The sequence below is a fragment of the Taudactylus pleione genome, unplaced genomic scaffold (assembly GCF_031769625.1).
Source record: "Taudactylus pleione unplaced genomic scaffold, aTauple2 ptg000062l, whole genome shotgun sequence".
In the NCBI taxonomy this organism is placed as follows: Eukaryota; Metazoa; Chordata; class Amphibia; order Anura; family Myobatrachidae; genus Taudactylus; species Taudactylus pleione.
Window position 1 is genome coordinate 5715694 of NW_028284464.1, and position 27535 is coordinate 5743228.

The 27535-nt window shown below is 38.9% G+C and overlaps 1 protein-coding gene across 1 annotated transcript in view; it reads left to right on the forward strand.

The window, feature by feature from the left end:
* TTC28 (tetratricopeptide repeat domain 28) overlaps nt 1–27535 on the forward strand; it is a 498533-nt gene that overhangs the window by 307483 nt on the left and 163515 nt on the right. The window contains exons 6-11 of the mRNA XM_088465579.1: nt 9763–11104; nt 15235–15758; nt 17876–17985; nt 21435–21564; nt 23387–23605; nt 24269–24434. Of these exons, the coding sequence (XP_088321705.1) occupies nt 9763–11104; nt 15235–15758; nt 17876–17985; nt 21435–21564; nt 23387–23605; nt 24269–24434 (2491 nt within the window). The remainder of the gene's footprint in view (nt 1–9762; nt 11105–15234; nt 15759–17875; nt 17986–21434; nt 21565–23386; nt 23606–24268; nt 24435–27535) is intronic.

A 27535-nucleotide genomic window follows, 5' to 3' on the forward strand; every position in this document is an offset into this window, starting at 1 on the left:
AGGATTTGCCATAGAGGTTGCAACAGACACATTTCTTGCCAGCTGTATAATCGACCTCTTTTTCATGAGCCACGTACTCCTGAACACTGATAATCTTCATTGATTTGTTCAAACAGGCAGATGATTTAATTTTCCATCTGTGCAGTCTTGTTTAAATGCTTCATTCCAACAGTTTTTTTAGCCCTACAAAACTACAGCAGCAACTGTTCATAAAATCAGACTATTACTTACATTCTAATAGATCAGTTTATTTTTCTGGTTAGGATTTTAGGCATCAGTAAGAGTGGGGAAATGATGTTTTTTTTATCCTACCAAGATCATATGCAAGAAGCAACTTAAAATGCTGACAAATAGGCTGTAAAATGTAATAGAACATATACCTGTGACTTTTACTACCAATGTAGACTGCAAGCACAGCCATTCCTAATATCTAAACATTTATGTCTGGCTAATGTTTTTTTTTTCATTTGTATATTTCAAAAGGCAAAACAGATGTATGATACTCGTCACAGTCCAATGTTCTGAAACAAATGGCCGAATCTGGCAAAGATCCAGTACTTCCCCCAAATTGATTTTCAGACAGTGTAGACACAATGAAATACAGTTTTAATTAGATCATTTGGACTCTAGGCATTGTGGCATATCCTCATTACTGGATATGAGTGATGGGTAAGTATGACCAAGGCTGTATTTATAGTATAGGTCACCAAGCCACATGTGTGCCGTAGCACTGTTTGATAATATTATGTATATTTCCCCAGCTATTTATTTGTCTGCTTGTTCTTTACCAACCACTTCTTTTCCCACTTATGTAAAGTGTAGCATAATTGCTGACTTTGTGAGACTCTCCTGCAGGAGATCCTGTACGGGGAGGCCCTAGGGACAATACAGGGACATGAGTTGCATTCTTACAGCTCCATCCCTGCAGCAAATGCCACAATGCATTTTGCAGTGGCAGACGGGACAGCAATGACGCGGTACACAGCGAATCTCGTTATCACTGCCTTGTTCCACCCACTTCACTACAGAAGTGGAGATGAGGAAAGGATGACTACTGATATTTTGGAGCCTCCCAGACATTCCGGGAGAATTGGCAAATATAAAATGGATGAAAAAGGGAAAAGAATTGAGAGTTATTGGTAATGGTCACTCTGGTCATTTTATTTCATATTAAGATATCAGATACTTTTTATTTGGTATGTATTAAGACCTACCACACCGGAGGAGCCATTTAAAAAAAAAAGGGAGAAAGAGTGGGGGGAAGTGTGGGTCCTGGCTAGTTCTGAGGTTTAAGCATTTCTTCTGACATGAGGCACCTGCACCAAATTCATGGCTCCATTATGTGTCATGTACCTTTTTATGTTTACAAAATATTAACATTATAGATTGGAGGTGGGTATGTGTGCTATTTAATATGCACACCCTGGCACACCATAGACATTATTTCCACTCTGTATGTAGTAAGGCACTACCTGTTAATTAAAACATGGCTAATTAAAACATTGTTATTTAGTTGCATAATTTATATGTCCTCTGTACACTTCCAGTTGTTTTAGCATAGCCTGTAGACATTATAATATCTCTTTTGTTCTCTGGAGAGAGAAGCTCTTCACTAACAGCAGCATACTGTATATATACTAAAACATATTTGAAATTATATTGGCTTTAATTGCAGTTTTAATTAAAAAAAATCACTGTACATAAAGTTAAATTGCATGAATTTGATTTATCCAAGGTGGCCCAGTAAGGGCTAGTATAGTAAACTGCTTTACTGCTGAAAGAGACACACATACAGTTTCTCATTCGCTTTGATTCATGTCAGAGTAAAGAGTTCCTGCCGTACACAAGCATTAATCGTTGGTATAGTATAATGGGGCAAATTCAATCAACCACAAGATTCCGCTGCACATATTCTGGGTTATTACAGGAGGAAATCTTTGCTTATATTTCGCTTGCACCTCTGTGGAACATGATCTTAAACAATTGAGGTATAATTCTGTGTTGGAAGACACAGACACTGGCATGCCCCACGTTTTCGGGAACGCCGGCCTTTGCCGCCCATTCCTTGCCCTCAAACCATCTCAGCATGTTAATCAACCTGCGACTTAGGGACACTGTAACCATAGTCGCAGAAAGTGACCTGCGCATGTACAGATCTCCAACGATTGGAGTTGTGCACAAACCATGGGGTTTACATACAACACTACATCAGACCCTATGTTGTAGAAATGTCCTATAAGATTTTGCTATAAGGGAGGATAGTAGACAGTTTTATCCACACATTCTACAGGTCTTGTTTTTCAATTTCTGGTGTACAAGTCCTAAGGGAGTTTGCTAGAATATAAATCTGCGAGTTACATGTCTTTGTCTACTGTATATTGGCATAATGCCACGTTCCCTCCTCAACTTCCAGTTTTGGCAGGGGTGTCCATATTTTCAGGGCTTACAGGAGGCGTGTTTGTGCTTAATTGTGATGGATTAGGGGTAGGACCAATTTTGAAATGTTGGGAGATATGTATTGGGGTTTGCATTAAAGCAGAGATGATTAGTAAACAGCTGGTGTACTTGGCAACAGACTATGCACTAAAGCTGTTCTCATTAGATGTTCCACACGTGTCTGTGTTAAACATATCTGGTTCCTATTTACAGTAGGTCCTCCAACATTTTTAGTGAGTATCTGCTGTACATTAGTGCATTATAGTTATACAATGTGCTGCTTTGTTTTGAATGCAAATACCAAATAATAGAAGGAGTGCTGGTGCTTTATGTCAATGTTTTTTAAGAGAGCTTTTGAACCACTGCCATTTCTGGTCTCATGTGATAATGGAAGTGTTGGAATAGAGGATGCGACAGACTAACCTTAAGAATGAGCCAAAGAACTCTTGGAAACAGTGAAATCAGCAGCAAATACAATGGATTGTAGTTATATGTTATGCAGTTTGTTTGTCTGCATATTATTGCTGATCTAAACATCTCAAAATATATATTTAATAGTTCATATACAGTCTGTTTTGTTTGTTAACATAAACTAAGGATTAAAAAGGTTTAGTAAATGACCAAGGGGCAGGGGTGTATTAAGAGAGGAGGGGGCCCGTGTTCACTCACCGTCCGGGGCCCCCTCCTCTCTCTCCGGCGACTACGGCGCACTAATCTGTGCTCGGAGTCCACAGCACATGACACCGGAAAAATGTTGCGGCAGCCACTTTCTCGGTGATTTCCCTACAGCGCATGCGCAGAACACTGAGAAAATTGCTGTTGCAGCCATTTTACAGCCAACGTGGGACTTCGGAGAGGTAAGTATTAGAAAGTATGGGTGCAGCATACTTGCCTACTCTCCCAGGGACTGTCGGGAGCCTCCCGAAAATCGGGTGCCGCTCCCGACACCCCGCAAGAGAAGGCAAGTCCCGCAGAACGGTGGTCGGCCCCCCGTGAAAGTACGTGTTCCGGGGGGGTGTTGACGCGATTCAGCGTGAATCGCGTCATCGTAGCCCTGCCACCTAATTTATAATGCTGGTAATGTTGCATTATAAAGCGCGGGGAGGCCACACTGCCTGCCCAAACCGCCCCTCCCACCCTGTTGCACCGACCTGTCAGTCTCCTTACGGAGGTGGCTGGCCAAATGTAGGTAAGTATGGAGTGCACGGTGTGCGTGTGGGCCCCCGGGACCCAGAGGCCCGTGTGCCCTGCACACTCTGCACTGATTATAGATATGCCCCTGCTAAAAATGTCTGTTTTTGCAGGATTATGGCAAGTTTAAGTTATACTGCTGCTTATTATTCCTCTAAGTTTAAGATTTCACACCCCCGAAATTCAGTTAATAGTGGGACTGCAAAATGAGACTATTTAAGAGCTTGTTACCTTGGAAGTATGTTCCATCCCTCTACACCACAACCATGGCCATCAGAAGTAATTCCTTCTTGGTGCCCAACCTCTAGTTTGTGCATTCAGCCTACAGGATCACATGACCCTTTCCCTGGGCTTAGTGTGCAGCTTCATCTAAAACGGTGGTGTGTGCGAACCCTAGGGGGTGTGTGGCTGTGCAGACCAATAGGAAACTGTCTGCTCAGTCACTTTCTCCAGCCTATAATCCAGTACCCACCAAGATCACTACCTCCGGGCCTCCACCAGTCTGACTACAACCATCTTTTAATGCACTGAAAAATAAAACCCAAACACATAAACTGAAAATATCTGCATGTCCATATTTACACCCATAATCCATATATGCAGTGAGCTGACACACAAATGTGGTTTTTCTGCTCTACGAAGTATTTTCTCTTATATGAGCAGAAAAGTACAAATACTATTTCCAAGCAAATTAGTATGTTACAGCTAGCTATAGATGAATGGTGAAAAATAATATAGTTGCATGTAGTAATTTTTTGCATCATTCATCTACAGTATTGTTGAAGAATAGAGCCACTACAGCGCTGTAAATGTTCCCTAAAAAATGCTGTCAATTGTGCGCTTAGCCTTAGTATAGATAGTCGCCTATGTCCATCTTCTAATTTATCTGGCCATACCTGTGGAAATGATAAATGGGTAGGTATACCCTGCTGCTGCCAAGTCCCCAGACAGTTGCTATAAATATGTCAATGCAGCCTGGGGCTCCTGTCCCGTTTAAATTAGTTCTACAATATCTGACTTTAACTGGATGTTTCAACAATAAGCCCTCTATACAGTACATTATTGTATATACTAAAAGCAAACAAAATTCAGTATAAAAATCTGGTCTGCATTAACTCTCTTAAGTGAGGTGTAAATTGTAAAAACAAATGAAAGTAAACAAAACTGATTTAGCATACTCAATGTGTAGTTTTTTACTCTCACAAAAACACTGGATCCGAGGTGGACTGCCACAGAAATATGACAGTAAGAAGCAAATAAGTATTTTCAGCCGAAACAAAATTGTTGTACTGCTAAGAAAAGACAAACAGAGTGATTCACCAACTGCTAGAATACTGTATATCAAAAAGTGCATGGTAAGAATTATTTTCTGTAAGAACAGAAATAAATGCTATTCATATTTTTGGGTGATTGCACATTACATACCCCTAAACTCTCAAGCAACTGTTTGATATGCACATAAAATACTTACACAAATAGCCTAATTGTATGTAAAGGACATACTCAATTTATTCGTTAATAATATAATTAGAGATGTGCGGTTCAGTTTTGCTGAGAACCAAAAACACCCGAACTTTTGGGTTCCGAGTAGACCCGAGTCCCGGCTCGGGTCTGCTGTAAATCCGGAAATCCGGATTTAGCAAACAAGTCTCGGCATTTGGATTTCATGTAAACAGGTCCAAATGACTGATTTTAACTGTTTTTATAAATTTTAAAGAATTCCAAACCCAAAACATAAAAAGAACCAAAACACTTGGGGGTGATTTTGCCAAAACCAAAATCATAACATTTGAGGGTGGTTTTGCCAAAACCAAAACACGGGGGTCCATGCACAACTCTAGAAACAATATAAAAGAATTTAAATGTCTAAGAGAGTTTAAAAAAATCACCTAGTTTATTATCTGTATCTCAGGAAGATTCTGATATATAAATATTTATCAGTACAAAATATATATTTTTTTTACTTTATACACAAATACGTGTTTAGAATGTGATTTTATGGACAGTAAAAAAATGATAGGTATATTTGTAATTCAGAAACCAAAGCTGAATTCAATATAAATATATTGGATTTCCCTGTCTGTGTTCTAATTGAATCAGAAAAGAATCATAGCTTTGCAGCAATATATTGACTTGCATAGCAGCTATTTTGTTTCTTGTTATTGTTTCAAATGTTTGTCTGTAACATGCGGAGGTGATGGTCACTGTTAAGGTCAGATCGCCACAATTAATCTTCAAGCTCAGGAAAGGGGTTACTGCAGCTTTAATAGCTAATGAATGCTTTTAATAGCCAATTTAAGCTACATGCACTGGACAAGCCTAGTGAGCAGTAAAAAAGATCTTTTAGATAAAGAAGTATTTACCATCAAGTACAAAGGGAAAACCATAAAAGTGAATGTGAGGGGAGGGTTAGTTACACTAAGTGGAGACTTATTATAGACAGGTCAGAGAAGATGTTGACTGTCTAATTGGAAATAAAAGGTAATTGTGTGATATTCCAAACAGCTTCTTCTGTGCATGGTTTATTGATCTAAAAATTCTTCAGTGCCATTTTCTAGAACTAGCCTTATTGTATGATGATTACAGTATTTATATATCAGCCAGCAGGAGAGAAAATGGCAACTTAAAGTCTTAAATCACACCAATCATTTCTTTCTGGTATATTATTGCCGTAATAACCCTTTTTGTATTCTGTTTAATCCTGGGTTTTAACATCTATAGAAATTGTCATACAATCTAAAAGAAAATTGATCCTCTGCCTCTATATAGTAAGAATGAAAGGCGAGAGAAAGGAGTGCTTGCATACGCTGGGTGACATTTACAACGTTTTTGGCTACAGTCATGTTCAGACGACATTGTAAAGAAAATATGACCCTTTCCTCAGCACCAACTCCAAAACAAAATACGAAACCGCTATCAGTTTGCTGCGCTCACCTTTTTTTCTCTGCCCCCTACTGAGGGATGTCACCCTCTGTGTTGGTTTTTTGCACATGTCATGTATCTCATGTCTCACATATGTTACTAGTTCTTAGTGAATATGCTATATCATGTCTCTTGTTTCTTCTCCTAAAAATGACCACTGTGTGTGGACAGCAGGTACACTTTGAGTGTACATGTATGATGTGCAGTTTCATGAAAGTCAGTAACATTATAATCTTATTCATCCAACTTATAACTTTGCAGTTCAGCAAATTGGCAATCACCTGGCAGGGTGGCAGGCCCATCTCTCATTCCCAGTCAGGGTTAGTTCCACATTTTAGTGGACAGTGCCTGCCATTCACCAGCCATTGTCAGGAGGTCACTAGAGTGCTCTCTGTATTGTATATTGGCCTCTAGAATGTTCTCTATTTTGCATATTAATCACCATTTTGTATTGTATATTGGTTACCAAACTGCTAACTGTATTCTATATCAGTCCGTAGAGTGTACTATATGTTGTATATTGGTTACTAGAATGCTCTCTATAATATATATTAATAAGTAAAATACACTGTATTGTGTATTTTCCAGTAAGATGTCCTCTGTATTGTTTATGTGTCACTAGAATTATCTCTATTGCATATCAGTCACTAGTATAGAAGATACAACTTATCATATATCACTTATTGAACTGTTTCGTCAAACCAGATTGTAAATTCAAACATTGACAGGAATTTATTGGATTACAAACATGTTTTACAATTTAGGAAGTCGATCAGGTCCAAGTCGGTTTGACTGTTATTGAGCCTGTTTGACCAAATTCATGCTGGTTTACATGTGGGTGTATCACTTTTCAAATAATCCTGCAAACCTGCTCAAACACAGTCAGTCGATCTTAAATCAATGCATGTTAATTGGTTTTAATGGTTAACCCAAGTGATCATGATAGAAAAAAAATAAAATTCACTTTAAAAAATGGTATAACCTAATTTTATCCCAAATGGTGAATCTTAGACACATGTGGCAAAAATGAACATACTTTATTTCTGTCTGTTATGTGAATGGGGATCAATTGATGATTGTACCATAGATTTGCTTGTAGCCATCAAAGCAGTTACATTTTATTGAGTTTCTGGCTAGATAAAAAATATTCAGCATCTCTAGTCATTAAAATATCTATTGCATTGTATATTGCCCACTAACATGCTATCTGTATTGTGTAGAGGTCACCAGAAATCAATGCATTGTATAGAGGTTCCTAGCATATGTAATATTAGTCATTTCACAATAACAGTACACCAAATGTTGCATATTTGAGTAATTAAATAAATATAGTGTGATACCCCTAAGAATAGATAAGACTACCAAAATAACATTAATATTATAAGATCAATTGTAGTAATTCATAAAATTCTGAAAAATACCATGGAAGATTAATTAACATTGTATAATTAGTGTTCCTACTTATCTATATTTCTTGTAACTGTTTTAATTTATTTCTAATTAAACATTTCCCATGTGAGTGGGAGGATTATCTCTAATCGAAATGGAATTCAACTCCTATAAAGCATAATCTGATATTCTTAGATCTGACCTTGCACACGGCATATTAATGATCACAGGTACAGACATTACAAACACATTACTAGCAGAGTAATGCGCTGACACAGCTAGGGTGCAAATAAACCCACATTTTAATGTTTTGGCTGAATAAAACTATAATGTAATTATAATTGTATATTTAAATCCATAATTGAAGAAAATTACCAATTACTGAAGACATGATAAATAATAGGTAACAATGATGATTAGTTACTATTGATATGATTATCACTTTCAAAATACACAGACTCTAAATGTTTCATTTTGATGTTTTTTTATTATTTTAATCACACAAAAACAAATCTCAGTAATGACAAATAATAGTGTTTGCGTGTTATCACTATACTAACTTGAATGAGACCTGCAGTAGTTGGGGGCAGTAGATTGTGTCATTGGTAGCGTACTGTGCACTCTAGTGGCCACCATGTATCTACACTGAAAATATTCTGATTGCTAATATTTCCATATAACAGCGTCATATTCACAGTTTTCAGAGCTTATGAAAATCGATAACTAGCTTTAATACAGCGCTCATGATTTCCTAAAACACTTCTTTTTTAGCCCCTGGAAATCTTTAACGCATAATGCTAATTTATTTATATTTCAGATATCCGACACACTTAGACTACTGAAGATAGTTATTAAACATTTCTTTGCACCTGACATGTATACTGAGGCATTGGCATTTACACTGGAAACTTTATGCCTGACTGGTATCCCTGTTTTCAGCTTCACATAATCAGGATCCATGTGTTTTACTTGTAGGGCAAAATTAATATTAAATGAGAAATGAGAGCCCATTCACAAGCGCATAAACGTGTTTTTTTTTAAATAAATAAGTATGTGCAATGTAAAGCGCACCCGGCAATGCAATGTAACAGCTTGAATCCCTATAATAGTGTAGGATGCATGTCATTTTAAATATGCTCATTAACCTTCATTACATGTTCATTACAATATTAGTAATACTGGTATTAGGGTAAATACATGGTTTTGATGAACATGTTAAAAGGGTCTGAACTTAGTTGGGATACACAGACAGACAGTAGGTAGAAGTAGACAAACGTAAGTTGGGGGCCTCCCTGATCTCTTGTTACTGCAAATGGCAAACCGAGCCAATGGGGAACAGCGCCTCATATAAAAAGTTAGCGTCTATTTCCATTTGTTTAAAAGCAGTGCATACATTGTATACGTGACCCAAATATCATTCATGGATATTAATATCAATGAATTGCACCTGACAATTATCCGGTCATATTAATTATAATGGTATGCTTGTGTAATCCTTTTCTAATGTACCTTTCATATTTTTAGTGCAGCTGAAGGCACTTGCAGTAGTTCCACCGGAGGGACAGTACTTGGTAGAGCATCAGTATGCTAATAAATAAAATGCGTGAATATGATATATACTGGAATCAAAGTGCAGAATAAATCTAAACATCTTGAGGAAATAGGGCAGAGTAAGACAAATGGCTCTTTCAGAATGTGTTTCAAGGGAACCATAAAAGAATCATTTACACATTTTTCTTGCATATAAAAACAATGTCACAAATGCTTTCTTTTATAATTAAATATGCTAAATTAATATCAGTGTTTTGTTACTTTGCATTGCAGGAATAATTCATCAGATGAAAGGAGAATTCGATACTGCACTAAAATTACATAAAACACACCTTTCGATTGCCCAGGAATTGAATGATTATGCGGCCCAGGGTAGGGCATATGGCAACATGGGAAATGCATACAATGCCCTTGGGATGTACGACCAAGCTGTCAAATACCATCGACAAGAACTACAGATTTCTATGGAGGTCAATGACAGAGCCTCTCAAGCCTCCACTCATGGGAATTTAGCAGTGGCATATCAGGCTTTAGGTGCTCATGACAGAGCTTTGCAGCACTACCAAAACCATCTAAATATTGCTCGAGAACTAAGAGACATTCAAAGTGAAGCTCGAGCGCTAGGAAATCTCGGAAACTTCCATTGCTCTCGGGGTGAATACATGCAGGCTGTACCCTTCTATGAACAGTATTTGAGACTATCGCCTGAGCTGCAGGACATGGAAGGAGAAGGCAAAGTATGCCACAATCTTGGTTATGCCCATTATTGCCTCGGGAATTACCAGGAAGCTGTAAAGTATTATGAACAGGATCTGGCGTTAGCAAAGGATCTTCATGACAAAATAAGCCAGGCCAAGGCATATTGCAATTTGGGTCTTGCATTTAAGGCATTAATGAACTATAATAAAGCAGAAGATTGCCAGAAATACCTTTTGTCTTTGGCACAGTCTTTGAATAATTCTCAAGCAAAGTTCCGTGCTCTTGGGAACCTTGGTGATATTTTTGTTGCTAAGAAAGATATAAATGGTGCAATAAAGTTTTATGAGCAGCAGTTAAGTTTAGCCCATCAAGTCAAAGACAGACGGCTAGAGGCTAGCGCTTATGCTGCTTTAGGTAGTGCTTACAGAATGATACAAAAATATGACAAAGCTTTGGGATATCATACGCAAGAGCTTGAGGTCTTTCAAGAATTAAATGAGTTATCGGGAGAATGTAGAGCCCACGGTCACCTTGCTGCAGTATACATGTCTCTTGAGAAGTACACCATGGCATTTAAGTGCTATGAGGAACAACTTGAGCTGGGGCAAAAGCTTAAAGACCCTGCAATAGAAGCTCAGGTATATGGCAATATGGGAATCACCAAAATGAACATGAATGTCATGGAGGAGGCTATTGGCTATTTTGAACAACAGTTAGCAATGTTACAGCAGTTAAGTGGAAATGACTCGATACTGGACAGAGGGCGAGCCTACGGAAACTTGGGGGATTGTTATGATGCACTTGGAGATTATGAAGAAGCAATAAAATATTATGAGCAGTATTTATCTGTAGCTCAGAGCCTAAATCGTCTACAAGACCAATCCAAAGCATATAGGGGACTTGGAAATGGACACAGGTATGGGGGCATTTTTCTAAATGAATAATATTCTTTCTTGTCGTTCAGTGGTTTACAGTAATGCCTGTCTATTCCCTATTGAATTAGCTGCGAGAATTTTAGCCGCAATAATTTCCTATTTAATGTAGACCCAGAGCAGAGGCAAAGTCAGGAAAAATTGTTATTTTAAGGTAAAAATGGTGGGACTTGGTTCAGTACCCTTGGGACACCCCCCTAATGATCAATTAGTCAATCAGAAGTTTTAAATTCATTGGGACAATAATTACATATAATTTTTGGGGTGATATTCTGCAAAGTGCAAAATAATTGGTTAAAAGATGTGGGACAGGTATGGTATATTTGGGGGCTGTATGGGTGGGAAAGGTGTTGTTATTATTGCTGGTGGAAGTTACAGGTGTTTTATTAAAAAATAATTTTGCCTTCAAATGACTCAAAAATCAGCTTTCATGAATTTTTATGCACCCCAAATTTAACTACAGCATTACATTTTAACGGAAAAAAATGGCTTTCTACCATTTTTTAACTGTTCTTAAGAAATAGAAAAATCAGCCATTTAAAAACTTTTAAAAGCACCAGATATTTTTCTTTTGGACAGTAAAAGACATCTATAATGATCCAGTATTAATTTCCCTCTTTTTTGGGTACAGGCTGATTTCCCCCATTCTTTAAAAATGTTCCTGTGGGTTTTTGCAGAAGAAATGGTACAATTTTTTTAGGGATGTGCAGGCTCGGATAGGTTCGAGTTTGCACGTGGAGTTCGGATTTTTCCCTCCAAAAAAACGGAACTCAGAACGAGGCAAAACGTCATCTTACATGGACGAACATCATCATTCCTGGACAAAAGACCAGGAATGATGATGTTCGTCCATGTAAGATGACGTTTTGCCTCGTTCTGAGTTCCGTTTTTTTGGAGGGAAAAATCCGAACTCCACGTGCAAACTCGAACCTATCCGAGCCTGCACATCCCTAAATTTTTTTCAATTGAATAGCGCAAAAATAAAAGCTTGCATAGCCTCAGTAATCAGAAATTGAGGACGATAGGCGTGTTATTTTCTTTGCGCCCAATTGGATGCTCCTAGGGAGGTATTGTTAGTAAGCAATACATAAATATATATGCCCATACTTTGCCTCAGGCATTTTTAAGGTGACCAGCTGCATGGCAATATATAAATGCACGTTGTTGTCAGTGCTTACCCTTACTAGGACAGTTGCTACTCACACCTCATACTTCTACAGTGCTATATACAGTATATTCTGATTTGTACTGGTAGGAAGAATAGTGATTTTCTATTGCCAGACAGCTGGTCCCTTAACCAATGCAGGTAAGGCAAAGTGCGGGTGTATTTCCCCTTGACATTGTAACTCCATATGAAAATAATGAGGATGGCACAGCTGTTTAATCATGTTATGTAATTTAATGAGCAGACATAGCAATGGTGACACTCATTTTATTATCTTGTATTTAAAAGTGCTCAGCGCTGTACAATGAGGGGATCATGAGATAAAGAAAAAGCATACCGTAACATGAAACAGAAGGACCTGATATATGAGTGCATTGTGGGATCTCCACCACAAAAAAAAAACAATAGGACTTTGTAACTATGGGCTGATGCAGAGTTGTCAGTTTTGTGAAGTGTATTTAGCATGTTATGTTAAATACTAATGGCAATGATTTCAGAGTCTTGCATAACTCAGTGGCATGTACCTGGGGCATAGTCCCCCCTCCTCAGCTGTGTGGGCCCCATATTAGCTGCACCCATTGCACCAATGGTAGGTACGACCTTGACATTTACCCTTGTGGCTGCTGATGGGACGTACCTAGGTGGTAATGAGCCATCCGCACGTAAGCTACATTTAGCAATGGAGTGTTGATGGAATTGCAGGCTATGCAGAATCTTGTGTAATTACACCTGTTTTCAGACGGATCTCTTGCATCAAGCATAGAGCTGGTGTAAGTGCACACTAGTAATGATGATGCGTGTGAAACTACACATATGGATGGGGGCATTGCAGTCAGACAGATGCGTACATATTATTCCGTGCATGCAATGCAGTAGCTTTTGTATCAGACTTGTATAAATTTCTACATCAGCACTTATGTCTAATAAATATAAATGTGGAGCATACTTGCCAACTCTCCCTGCTTGCCCTGAAATAGTAGCAATCTCCCTGACTCTCTGAAGAGTCTAGCAAACTTCCTAATTGCACCTTACCCCCATTATGATATGTTTTATGAAAAAAAGTAAACAGAGATATATACATTCAAATAGGATAATTAGTATAAAGTACTTTCACTGTATTGGTTATAAGGTACAATGAGCCCTATGGCTACATGTATTTTCTGCAAAGTATCAGTGTGTTTTTAATTTTAACAACAAATAGATGTTACTAACTGCTTTTGGGGCTCAGTTACATTTGGATGTAAATAAATCTTATGACACGCCTCTCAGATATATCAATACACGCCCACTTTAATGCTGCGCGCCCGCCCAAAAAGGGTGTGTGGTCAATTAAAGGGGGCATGTCTTTATGAAGCATCCCCTTTTTGTCAGTCTTGGGGGCGTGCCCGGCACTTACGGATATGCCGGGCAGCCCCCAAGCGGTGCGGTCATTGTGAATGGATGCCAGGCGCATGCGCCTGGCAGCCATTCACCCGCGGAACACTGCGGCCCGCAGGAAAGGACAGAACCCGCAAGCTGTTTCAGCGAGGCGCCGCGCCAGAGGGCAGGGTGCTTTCTGCCCTTTAAAAATAGGGCAGGGCGCAGCACCCCGCTGAAACAGCCTAGCGGGAATGCTATAATTATATGGATGCAGGGTGTGCGATGAGGCCACCCTGGACCCAGGACCTGTGTGCACTGGCATGTCTATAATGCAGACTGGCATGTCTATAATGCTCCCATTATAGACATGCCAGTGCCTGCTATGCAGGTCAGGGAAATAGTCAAGAAATGGTAAATTACTATTGTGCAGAATGAACACTCTGATGCTGTCTACAGTGGTGGAACTAGCAAATGCTGGGCCCAGGTGCAGAAATATGCTTTGGGCCTCCTGCATGCTGCTGCTCCCACAACCCCCCACCACCACTACACAAAAGAACAACTGTGGACACAGGAGATTAGTATGTTTTCATATATTAAGAAATTTAAGCGGTATAATTGCTTTCACTTAGGAATTATTTTAAATAAGTTCAGTAAGTCTGCATCACTCATAATTTATGCTTTAGCTTATCTCCTTAAGGGGTCTTTTCGTCATCACTTAATTTCTACAAAAGCAGGGGAAAATGTTCATTTTCACCTGCTTTTGTAGAAATTAAGTTTTCGGACCATTCATCAAAGGTAACGCGGAATGGCCCGCTGTCCCCATACACTAGTATCACAGATATCTCCTGCTTACCTTTCTGTCCCGGAATGACCCGCTGTCCCCATACACTAGTATCACAGATATCTAGTGCTTACCTTTCTCTCCCAGAATGGCCAGCTGTCCCCATACACTAGTATCACAGATATCTCCTGCTTACCTTTCTCTCCCGGAATGGCCCGCTGTCCCCATAAACTAGTATCACAGATATCTCCTGCTTACCTTTCTCTCCCGGAATGGCCCACTGTCCCCATACACTAGTATCACAGATATCTCCTACTTACCTTTCTCTCCCGGAATGGCCCGCTGTCCCCATACACTAGCATCACAGATATCTCCTGCTTACCGTCCTCTTGCGGAATGGCCCGCTGTCCCCATGCACTAGTATGGGGACAGAATTCATCAAGCTCCAAAAATACAATATTTTTGGAGCTTGACTGCGGGACCATTCTCCATCTTCAGATGGTGTTTGTTGCCACACTCCTGGGTTGCGAAGAGGGATCCTTTCAGATCCTTCCGACCCTGTCTGGCTCCTTCCGCCAGATGCCAGGCTTTTGTGCGCATGTGTGACCTGTAGGTCACACAGGCACACTAGTGTAAAAGATTCACTGCATCGGAAGTGATATGATAGTTTATCAATATCGAGCCTTAAACCATGAGACATAAGCTGTGAATTAAATTTACTTATGTGAAATGTAGTCATAGGCATCCCATGTGGACTTATTGAAGTTTTGAACATTATTCCTTTTCTTTCTCCTTTTTATTTACTCTAGATCCATGGGAAATTTACAACAGTCACTTGTATGCTTTGAAAAGAGACTTGTGGTTGCTCATGAACTTGGAGAAACATCAAACAAAGCCCAGGCTTATGGAGAGCTGGGTAATTTGCACAGTCAGCTAGGAAATTATGAGCAAGCGATATCCTGTCTAGAACGTCAACTAAATATTGCCAGAGAAATGAAAGACCAGATCCTGGAGAGCGATGCGGCCTGTGGTCTGGGTGGGGTGTATCAGCAAATGGCAGAATATGAAACAGCATTAGAGTACCATCAGCTGGACTTACAGATAGCAGAAGAAACCAACAATCCATCTTGCCAAGCTCGAGCCTATGGAAATCTGGGACTAACCTATGAATCTCTGGGTAACTTTGAGCGAGCTGTGGTCTATCAGGAGCAGCACCTTAGCATTGCAGCGGAAATGAATGACCTGGTGGCAAAGACAATAGCTTACAGTAGCTTAGGAAGGACTCACCATGCTTTGCAAAACTACTCACAAGCAGTAATGTACTTACAAGAAGGTAAGTTAAAGGGTTTGTTGGAAATGTTACTCCGCCTGCTTTTCTTTCTTTCTTTCTTTCTTTCATTCTTTCTTTCTTTCTTTATTTATTAACAGTTTTTTATATAGCACAGCATATTCCGTTGCGCTTTACAATTGGAACATTAACAGAACAAAACTGGGTAATAACAAACAGATATATAGGTAGGAAGGCCCTGCTCGCAAGTTTACAATCTATATTTATCATTGTTATGATGTGAAACCCACAGCAGGAGGGTATTTTGTTTTACAGGTGGTGGCTGGCACAGATAGAGGAATGATGCTTCCCTTGGGGATGATATTTGTGTGCTGAAAAGCATACAATTACTGTCTATAGCACGCTATTAATTTATTTGCTTGGCCTCTCTCTCTCTGCCCTATGTCAGCTGTTACACAGTAAATTGCCTTTTAAGGCTTCAGAAAAGGTTACTATTATCTCAGAAGAAAACATTGCTGGTGGCACAAAATGATGCATTCCTTCCTAGTCCCTATAGGTGTCTGTTATCATAAAAATATGTACTGTATATAACCCGCATGCCAAGTTTTGCCAGCCCCCCCCTTCATATACAGACCTAAACTTGTGCATAGGCCACAAAGGCCTAGGCTTAGTTACACAGTCCTTAGTTTAAACATAATCTCTTATTGTTATTGTGCTGTTGTGAGTGCAGGGCCAGGACTGTGTGGACAACTTTAAAAAAAAAAAAAATTATAGGTAGAATATCTTTACTCCTTTTAAACAGTAGATGGCAGAAGTTGGTGCCATTGAGTTCGGCAGTGCTGGCTGAGGGGAGATAAATGGATCTGCAGGGCACAAAATGTACACTTGAGTTTGCCCTTTACGACACTGACCTGCTGTACATAGGCCTACATTGCCTGCACAGGCTAAACATACCTGTACATTCTTCTGGACACTCACTTAAGCTAGAAAAGTTACAAACCAACTGTTGCCAACCCTACCCAACACCCTAAATTTCTGATCCATGGCCACTTATTTGCGGATAAAACATCAGAATAAAAGCTGACAGCCCTCTCTTTACAAATTGCTGTAAAAAAACAGATTCTTGACTAGGACACGTCAGTGACTCTTCCTCAGTGAGCAACAATAGCCAGGAAGGGCTTCCGGCTCTCTCACTTTCTATTAGAATACCGTACTTTGTATATTTGTTTATAAATGGTCCATCTCACAATGAATAAAATAAGACACGTTATATTTCCACTTAGGTTAGTAACAGTATATGTATGGACTTGGAAACCTTATGACACTGTACATATACAGCATAATGTACTAACCACTGTTTCTTTATATTATTTCTCATGTAGTATGTATTGGCATATCATGTTCAGCAGTACAAATCATGGCAATGAATGTCCACCAAGTGATTTGTAATGATTGTTGGGTTGTACTGCAGGCTGTCCTGTGTAAAGTCACATAGCCCAGTATTTCAGGGCTGTCACCTAGGGCAAAACCAATAAATGTAGAGCCACAACATGCACATCTCGGCAGCACAACTGGTTGCTAATGCCTAGTTAGAACTTACTACTATAGATTAAAGTGTGTTCTTTTGTCTACATAACCCACAATGCCATGCATTTGGCTGAAGAACCTACAAAACAGGTAAAATGAATTCCCAATCAGCTTAAACCAGTTTAGAGTGCCTTATTACTTCGGACTACTCAGTTGAAGCATAATTTGAAACATAAAATTGCCACCTATTTGATTTAGAAAAAAGTGCAAAAACATCAATTTATTATAGTGTGCAGTACTTTATATCAATCAAATACTAAGTAAAAGTGAATAAATAAAGTCTGAACAATGATTGGCTATGGTTAATTTCTGATTTGATTTAATTAACATCCATAACATATGCTATGAATGAAATGGTCCTGCCTTAAACTCCATTGAGCATTGTGAAATTAATGTGTTTAGAATAATTACATAGCATATTTTAGGCTCACTTTGCAGCATTTAGGTAACCATGAAAAGTTGGCTGTATGCTATATGTGAAAAATGATCTCTCTGTGACCCCCCTGCTATGTGTCAATGAGGGAATTAGTCATTTGTGCATTACCTTACATTCTGCTTGTTTGTCTTGTACAAAGGCTTGAGGTTAGCAGAACAGCTGTCCCGCAGAGAGGATGAAGCAAAAATTAGACACCGCCTTGGACTTTCGCTTTGGGCAAGTGGAAACTTGGAAGAAGCTCAACACCAGGTCAGTGCTTGTATCATATGAAATAGACGTATTCGAGAGGAATATGCATATTACACTGTGTGGTTGAAACACACTTGTCTCAAAAACATTTTACTTGGAACACATGTATATTGTGCAAAAAGAATGAAATAATAGCAACTGGAATATTAATCTCTGTTTCTGCTCCATCAGTGTAACTGCCCTTGAAGGATAATTCCAGCAATTGTTTTTTTTTCAGCAGTGTCACTCTCCCAGCAACTCGTAGAATCATTAGGGTCTCATGTCTGAGACCCCCACAGTTCCTTTGATAACCCCTCCTGCCAGTATGGTTTTGTTACTGTAGCATGTTTAAGATTTATGTTTTTGTGTACGCCGTTGTTTTTGCAGTATGACAAGTTTTTGTAGTTTCATTGATGCCTAATAGTGAACACATTAGTTGAACAGAAAATAATTGATTTATAAGTTAGTTAGAAGTGAAACATACAGTTTGTGGTGTATGTGACCTGGGCCTGGTGAATACCAAATACATAAGCTGCCAATGCCGACTGGAATGCATCTTGCTTCTTTCATATGGGTGCAAATACCCTATTTTTTTCTGCTCCTTATACAATTGTAGATTACACTCAAGTTTGCAAAACTCTGCACAACCCCCATCGTCTCTACAGTGTGGTTATGATGGCACAATACCCCCTGCGAGCATTGGGACAATAAGGAGGTTTGCACATATGGCCTGTGGGGAGGACAAAGAGGCTTATCTGTTTCAAACTAAGGCCGGGTACACATTTGATCAATTCCAAAAAAATGTGATGAAAAATTTAATTTCCCCTCATCCCAGAACAAACCATATTGAGCATCCACACTGTGCAATCCTTCAAGCGATGGAACAAATTAACGTGTCGTTTGATCATATACGATTTATCGTTGCACCTGTACACACTAGAACAACCATCTTTAAGATCACTGGCTGGAAGTGGCAAGAGGTGACGTCATCAGAGGCCAAACGTCATATTGCCTGGTCATCCGGTTGGCCGTACATACTACATAATGTGCACCACATAGTTCACGATATCTTTTGATTGACCGTGCAGCACGGCCAACCAGAAGATGTCGTACACAACACAATGGAGTGCAATTGAGCATACACACTGTACGATCAGCACGATATGTCATTCCAATTTGCATCAAAACGACATATCGTGCGATATCGCTCAAGTGTGTATTCGGCCAAGCTAACAGTACACATACAGTAACTGTGTGTTCTTTACACTTGTACTGCATCCAAAAGTATACTTGTGCTTTTATTCCCACCTGATGCTTAATTTGAAACAAATCTTAAATTAAACTATGAAATATTTCCTATATTAAATCATTCTTTTGGGTCTCCAAACTAAACACTCTTCACATCTAAGTGCTTTGCTGTATTTATTTTTCTTGCATTCAGTTGTATTTTTGTTATATGGCAAGCCCTAATTTGTAATTACAGATTCTTAACTTATTAAATTTCACAAAGCACTAAAATATTAAACCAATAAATAATACATTCTATTTATATTAATATAGTACAACAAAGTATACACAGATGTAACCAACATCATTGAATATGATGACGGGTAAACCGTTTGCTTGATAGTTAGTAAATCTTTCAATATTACAGGATACAGACTAGAACATCACATACCAAAGCTTGTTGCTGGTGATGATAATGGAAAAAGCTTTATCGCACTGAATGTATTTTTGTTGTTGTTGTTGCTGCTGTTATTATTATTAGTACTTTATATTATTATTTTTATGCTTTTAGTTATTAATAAAAGGAAATTATACTGAAAATAACTTAAAAATAAAATGTGGCTTTATTACAAGTGGACACTGTAGTAGATCAAATCAATGTGTTCTTTACCATAGTTGCGCAAGACTTATACAAGTTAGCCTCTATGGACATGCAAAGCATAGTCCTGTTTTCTCAGACAGCTTTGTGCACCTATTGTATCCTGTGGTCTGTGACTCATCCTAATGTGGGGATTACATAGGGAAATGTAGAAAGCACTTATTTCCACATTTGTACTCTCTCACTTATTAATAGTAACTTCTCCAAATTTCTCCCAATGTCGTGCTTGTCTGCCCCTCATTTAGGTGGTAATCTACAAAAGTAAAGGGACTTGAGGCTTGTCTTTACTTAAAACTGAGTAGTTTGTTATACTAAAGCATTGCTTTATCTGTGCTAATTTAATTAATGTAGGATAAATGCATCTTGTCTTGGATAATTGTGCTGAGCGACTATTACACCATTGAGAACAGCTGGTGATGCCAGCTCAAAGGTGATAGAAATCAATTCCTATTGCATGTTGAAAAAAGCTATGAGGGGAAATCCTTTCAGTTTGTGCTATTTTCAGCTCTCAAACAAGTATTCATTTAAGTATTTCGGCTCTTACGGCCTTGTGGTACCTTATAAATAAACAATAATTATAATTTTCACTAAATAGTTATGCCTTGATCTGCCTACAGTACCTGCCAGTACTATAGACACATCCTCATAGAAGACTTTAGTTCTGGTGGAATTTGTAAATGATCTAATTTTTTTTTATGCTTGTCTGTTCTTGCTACTGGAACATGAGTACTCCCAATTCTAGGAAATTTTGGGGGCGATTCAATACAGCGGGAGTTGAATAGCACCAGGAGTGGGAAGCAATTAAGTTGGAGAATGCCGGTTCTCGCAACGTAACCTGGGTGTTTAGTCACAAGAACCGGCATCTTCTGACTAAAGTGCCGGTCGTGAGGTTGTTAGCGCCGCGCTAAGCCAGAAGGCATCCTTGCGGCCAGCACTTTAGTCTGATTTCTCCTCGCACCCGCAGGAGGGCGTTAGAAGAAATCATTAGTCGGACTAAACAGCGCACTGAATTGAATAGCTCTGAGAGCTCCCTCCCGGCGCTATTCATTTCCCGCTGAATTGAATCGCCCCCATTGTTTTAAAATGTATTGCTCAGGAACGCCAACTCTTTTCCATGATAGCTGGGTGACGGTGTATGATTTTGTTACCATCTTTGGATAATATTCTATTTTACTATGAAATAGCAAATTATATAACATTGCTCACATAAATGTCTGTTTGTAGGTAAATATGGATTCCTTTGTAATATGCCCACATTTTCAATTGAATTTTTTAATAAAAATGTAGTGGAAATATTCTAGCTATAAATAAAGTATTTAATTCCCTTTAACATTCCTCCAGTGTTTGCTGCAGCAGGTTCATGTTTCAGAAATGTAGCATAATCAATATACATAGAATGAAAACATACTGCTTACTGTAAATAAATATACCACAGCATCTGCTCTTTCTATAGCGTGGCTCGCATAATTCCAATTTAATTACAATGGTATGAAATGACCAAAATAGCAGCAATCCCTTTAGGAAGCTTACATTACAAGGCAGGTTGTCAGATATTTAATGAGCAAAGTGTTTTCTCTGGTTTCAGCTTTACAGAGCTTCAGCGTTATTTGAAACAATAAGACACGAAGCCCAGCTCAGCACTGACTATAAGCTCTCGCTCTTTGATCTGCAAACGTCGTCATACCAGGCACTGCAGCGTGTGCTCATCAGTCTTGGTAAGAATAGCTGCATCTTTGGTCACAGAGAAGGGCTGTTGTCATGACACTTAAAGTGGACCTGCCATACACATAACACATTGCTGTCTTTAAATCATCGAATGAGGATTTATCTTCAGTAGATACTGTTAACAGCAACAGAAAGGAACTGTTGTTCTAACCTGTCCCTAAATCACGGTTGGCAGTGGGCAATGTTTCTTGTTAAACTGCTGGAGTACTGCTATTTTCTCCATCTACTTTGTATATAGAAATCACTGGCATAAGACAGATAGTAATAATAAAATAACTAAAATAATACGCACCTACATATGTAGATCCGGGTGTCACAGAAACACACACCATCCACATACATGTCTGGACTATTATGTAATGAAGCTGCACTGCTTAGTGTCCTGTGTTTTCCTACAATTCCCCGGCTGCATCAAACATTAAGGGATCCAATTACCTTTTTGAGTGCTATTTGGTTGAGTTCTCTTCCCAGGTTGAGGTACTGTAATAAGCAGTTTTTCAAAATAGGTACCTTGTGAGTGCCCTTGTGAGTACAATGCTTCTCTCTCCACAGTGGGAGTGAGAACACTCTGCATATGTAGCATGGACGAGCAATAGGAGCAAGTGTAATCCTCTTTATAAGGATTCTTATAGCGCTGGGACAGCAGTTTCAGGTTGGAATAGTAGAATAACCTTTAGAAAGAGTAGCTGGATCTCACTGTGGGAGATAATTCGTTCCCTACCTTACCCCTAGAGTAGGGAAGAATGCTCTATACAGACCTAAGGGGTCTATTTACTAAGCAGTGTTAGGAGACAGAGTGATAAGAAAGTGATAAGGTGCCAGCCAATCATCTTCCAACTGTCATTTTTCAAACACAGCCTGTGAGATGACAGTTGGGAGCTGATTGGCTGCACCTATCACTTTCTTATCACTTTTCACTCTGTCTCCTAACACTGCTTAGTAAATAGACCCCTTAGGTCTGTATAGAGCATTCTTGCCTACTCTAGGGGTAAGGTAGGGAACAAATTCTCTCCCACAGTGAGATCCAGCCACTCTTTCTAAAGGTTATTCTACTATTCCAACCTGCAACTGCTGTCCCAGCGCTATAAGAATCCTTATAAAGAGGATTACACTTGCTCCTATTGCTCGTCCATGCTACATATGCAGAGTGTTCTCACTCCCACTGTGGAGAGAGAAGCATTGTACTCACAAGGGCACTCACAAGGTACCTATTTTGAAAAACTGTTTATTACAGTACCTCAACCTGGGAAGAGAACTCAACCAAATAGCACTCAAAAAGGTAATTGGAGTTGTACAAGCTATATGAATCTACTTGCACATGCCTTTAGATAGATATATTGTTACTTTCTTAGTGGAGTAGTCAGACTCATTAAGTAAAAGGAAACATTAAAATTTACATTTAAGATACAATGATGCACCTCAAATCTAGATAATGAAACATAGTACATTTAATAAACACCCAACAGACACCGCGAATACACAGAATGGATGATGTTCTATTAGGAGCCAGACAGACACAAGATTTTTTTTATATACGTTAAGATATACAGCACACGTCTCAAAAGAGGCACTGGGGGATTTAAGGCCAAAAGAGCAAAAAACACTTTCATCTTTTTCATGGGTACGATTCCTAATAATAATGTATGAATCTTGGGAACTTGGACTTGTGAATTTGGTGCATTTAACCTGTGTCAAAACCATGGACATAATTTTTGAAAACGGGTACACAATTTGACTGTACCTAAAATAAATTCTGTAACGAAACAGCTGCACTGTTCTTCATATACAGATATATTTATTTATAAATTCTAGGACATCATGATGAGGCTTTAGCAGTTGCGGAAAGAGGAAGAACACGGGCTTTTGCTGATCTTCTTGTTGAACGGCAGACTGGACAGCAAGACTCTGACCCTTATTCGCCTGTGACAATTGACCAAATTCTAGAGACTATAAACAGTCAAAGAGGACTGGTTCTCTACTTCTCATTAGCTGCTGGCTATCTTTACAGCTGGTTACTTGCTCCTGGTTCAGGTAAGACTGCAGTCATTTTATTTCAGTGCCTTATTCCAGTCCTTGTAAAAAAAATAAAAATAAATATTAATAAAAAAAAAAAAAAAAATTAATAATAATAAAAAAAATAAAAAAAAAAATATATATATATATATATATATATATATATATATATATATATATAGTGAGAAAGAATAGGCGGCACTGGAGGGCTTAAATGCAAAATAGAAGGTTTTTACTCCAACGTTTCAGGGCATATACAGCCCTCTTATCAAGGTTACATGTAAGGGGCACTCATCAAAGCAGCATCTAGGTAAAACTAGGTTTTTAATGCTTACACAGCAAATCCAGAAAACAAGTTGTCAAATGTCTTCTGGATTTGCTGTGTAAGCATTGAAAACCTGTTTTCGCCTAGATGCTGCTCTGGTTAGTGCCCCTTTTGCTATGATTGACTATATAAATTCTGGACCAGGCTCTGCTCTATCTAAATATATATATATATATATATATATATATATAGTTGTCACTATTTAAAAAAAACTATAAATATTATATTATATATATTTTTTTATCTTATCTATGGATGATGGACACCAACTTATACAACAATTAAGCTTTTATATATGTTGAATATCATTCTCTGACGCATTTTGTAATTCTTGCATTTTTTTTTTTAATTTGCAGGAATTTTAAAGTTTCATGAATACTATTTGGGAGATACATCTTTGGAGAATGCCAGTGATTTCTCTGAATCTGGAAGTATGAATTTTCAAGGGTCAAATAGTTCAGTACTGGAGCAATACATTGCAAATGTCCGTGAGACCTTAGGAGTGGACTCTTACTACACAAGGTATGCTATATTCTGTATTTTGTACTATTTTCATATGTACATATCAGTACTGGACACATTACTCCAATATGTTAGCTCAAGTGTCAATTATCAGCTGATGTGTGTGAGGTGTGTACAAAATATGATTGGGGAGTGGGGTATGCAGATTAGCAGGTGTGGCTATGTCAGTTAATTCCCCAGCATACAAACTTAAAACAGTATACTTAACAATAACCAAATTAAAATTTTATTCTACCATTAAAACCAACCAGTGTTCTTAGCAAATTATTGCTGACTGTGGCGCAAAACTCAAATGCACAGCAACAAAAATTGTCTTGCACTTGTGGTTTTGCATTGTCCAGCCAGAGCATTTCATGTTGCTGATCTACTCTGTGCTTTCAGGAAATGCTTCCACAAAAAGTGAGCCAGTGCAATGTTTAGAGGTGCAATATGGGTTCCCATCACTCATAGTGCACTAGCTGGGTTCCCATCACTTGTACTGCACCAGCTGGGTTCCCATCACTCGTAGTGCACTAGCTGGGATCCCATCACTTGTAGTCCACCAGCCTGAGTTTCCCTCACTCACAGTGCACCAGTTGGGTTCCAATCACTCGTAGTGCACCAGCTGTGTTCCCATCGCTCGTAGTGGGCTAGCTGGGTTCCCATCACTTGTAGTGCACCAGCCTGAGTTTCCCTCACTCATAGTGCACCAGCTGGGTTCCCATCACTCGTAGTGCACCAGCTGGGTTCCCATCACTCGTAGTGCACCAGCTGGGTTCCCATCAATCGTGATGATTATGAATGCCTCTTCCACATATTGCTGTAGTCTTAGCGTCCAGTACATATAATGAGATTCTATTGCATTATTCACTAACCATTATAACTGTGTCACTGTATACAGAGAGCACAACCATAATTTCATAGCACTGTGCGACGCAAAAAGCAAAGACTCCTGTGATTTGGTGGAAGCGTTGTTCCCAGCACAGTGATTGTACAGCAGGGCAGGAAGTTGGAACAGATACTAGTAATTGTAGTTACAGTTTAATGAAGAATGCTCTATATGTCTTGAACACAATAGTGTAATCTCTCTGGGACTCATCTATGAAGAAGTTATATGGAGCTTCCTATCATCCAGTATATACACAACCCATTGTTTATGTGGCAAGAAATAAATCTGCAGCGGCTTCTTCTGTCATTAACACAAAGTATTTCCTTTGATCTTGGTTCACAGTGTTGTAATGTGTGACACAGGAGAACATATTAAGGGGCCGATGTGTAATTGGATATTTCCAACCGATGAGCATCATTTCTGTTTGCCACATATAGAGGGTTAGTATGTTTAAAAAAATCTCTTATAGGGACATAAGCTCTGAAAAGACCTCAGACCCCTCTCCATAAATAAATCATTAAAATCTACCCTATAGCCTATAATGGTTAACGTAATTTCAAGGCTATGTTAGATTTGGGGGCTAAAACTAGTTTGATACATCTCCACCTTAGACACAGAGCAAATGACAAGGTCAGGGAGTGGATGAAAACCTCCTCACACCTGTAACTTTGTTTTTCATAGTTTTGTAGTACACCAGTATTTGATTAGATCGTCCCTTGGTCCATTTCTTTATATAGCGCTATTGGTTTACAAGACTGTGGTTAGAGTGATGCTATTACTTGTTAGCGGCATTTCACCATCATCACCTTACTTGTTGTGATTCAGAAGTCTCCTTTTGCCTGTATTAATCACAAAATAGATAACAGATTATAATATCAATTGTTTGTATCTAGCTTTATACAGTCAGGTGCATAAATATTGGGACATTGACAGAATTTTCATATTTTGTCCTCTGTTCTCCATCACAATGGCTTTGAAATGAAACAAACAAGATGTGCTTTAACTGCAGACTTTCAGATTTAATTTGAGGGTAATTACATCCAAATCAGGTGAACGGTGTAGGAATTACAACGGTTTCTATATATGCCTCCCACTTTTTAAGGGGCCAAAAGTAATGGGACAAACTAAACAATCCTAAATCTAACTTTCACTTTTTAATACTTTGTTGCAAATCCTTTGCAGGCCTGAAGTCTGAAGTCTGGAACGCATAGACATCACCAGACGCTGGGTTTCATCGATGGTGATGCTCTGCCAGGCCTCTACTGCAAATGTCTTCAGTTCCTGCTTGTTCTTGGGGCATTTTCCCTTCAGTTTTGTCTTCATCAAGTGAAATGCATGCTCAATCAGATTCAGGTCAGGGGATTGACTTAGCCATTGCATAACATTCCACTTTATAGCCTTAAAAAACTCTTTGGTTGCTTTTGCAGTAAGCTTCGGGTCATTGTCCATCTGCACTGTGAAGCGCCGTCCAATGAGTTCTGAAGCAATTGACTGATATGAGCATATAATATTGCCCGAAACACTTCAGAATTCATTCTGCTGCTTTTGTCAGCAGTCACATCATCAATAAATACAAGGGAACCAGTTCCATTGGCAGCCATACATGCCCACGCCATGACACTACCACCACCATGTTTCACTGATGAGGTGGTATGTTTTGGATCATGAGCAGTTCCTTTCCTTCTCCATACTCTTCTCTTCCCATCACTCTGGAACAAGTTGATCTTTGTCTCATCTGTCCATAGGATGTTGTTCCAGAACTGTAATGGCTTTTTTAGATGTTGTTTGGCAAACTCTAATCTGGTCTTCCTGTTTTTGAGGCTCACCAATGGTTTACATCTTGTGGTGAACCCTCTATATTCACTCTTGTGAAGTCTTCCCTTGATTGTTGACTTTGATACATATACACATACCTCCTGGAGAGTGTTCTTGATTTGGCCAAGTGTTGTGAAGGGGTTTTTCTTCACCAGGGAAATAATTCTTCTGTCATCCACCACAGTTGATTTCCGTGGTCTTCCGGGTCTTTTGGTGTTGCTGAGCTCTCCGGTGCGTTCTTTCTTTTTAAGAATGTTCCAAACAGTTGATTTGGCCACACCTAATGTTTTTGCTATCTCTCTGATGGGTTTGTTTTGATTTTTCAGCCTAATGATGGCTTGCTTCACTGATAGTGACAGCTCTTTGGATCTCATATTGAGAGTCGACAGCAACTGATTCCAAATGCAAATGTCACACC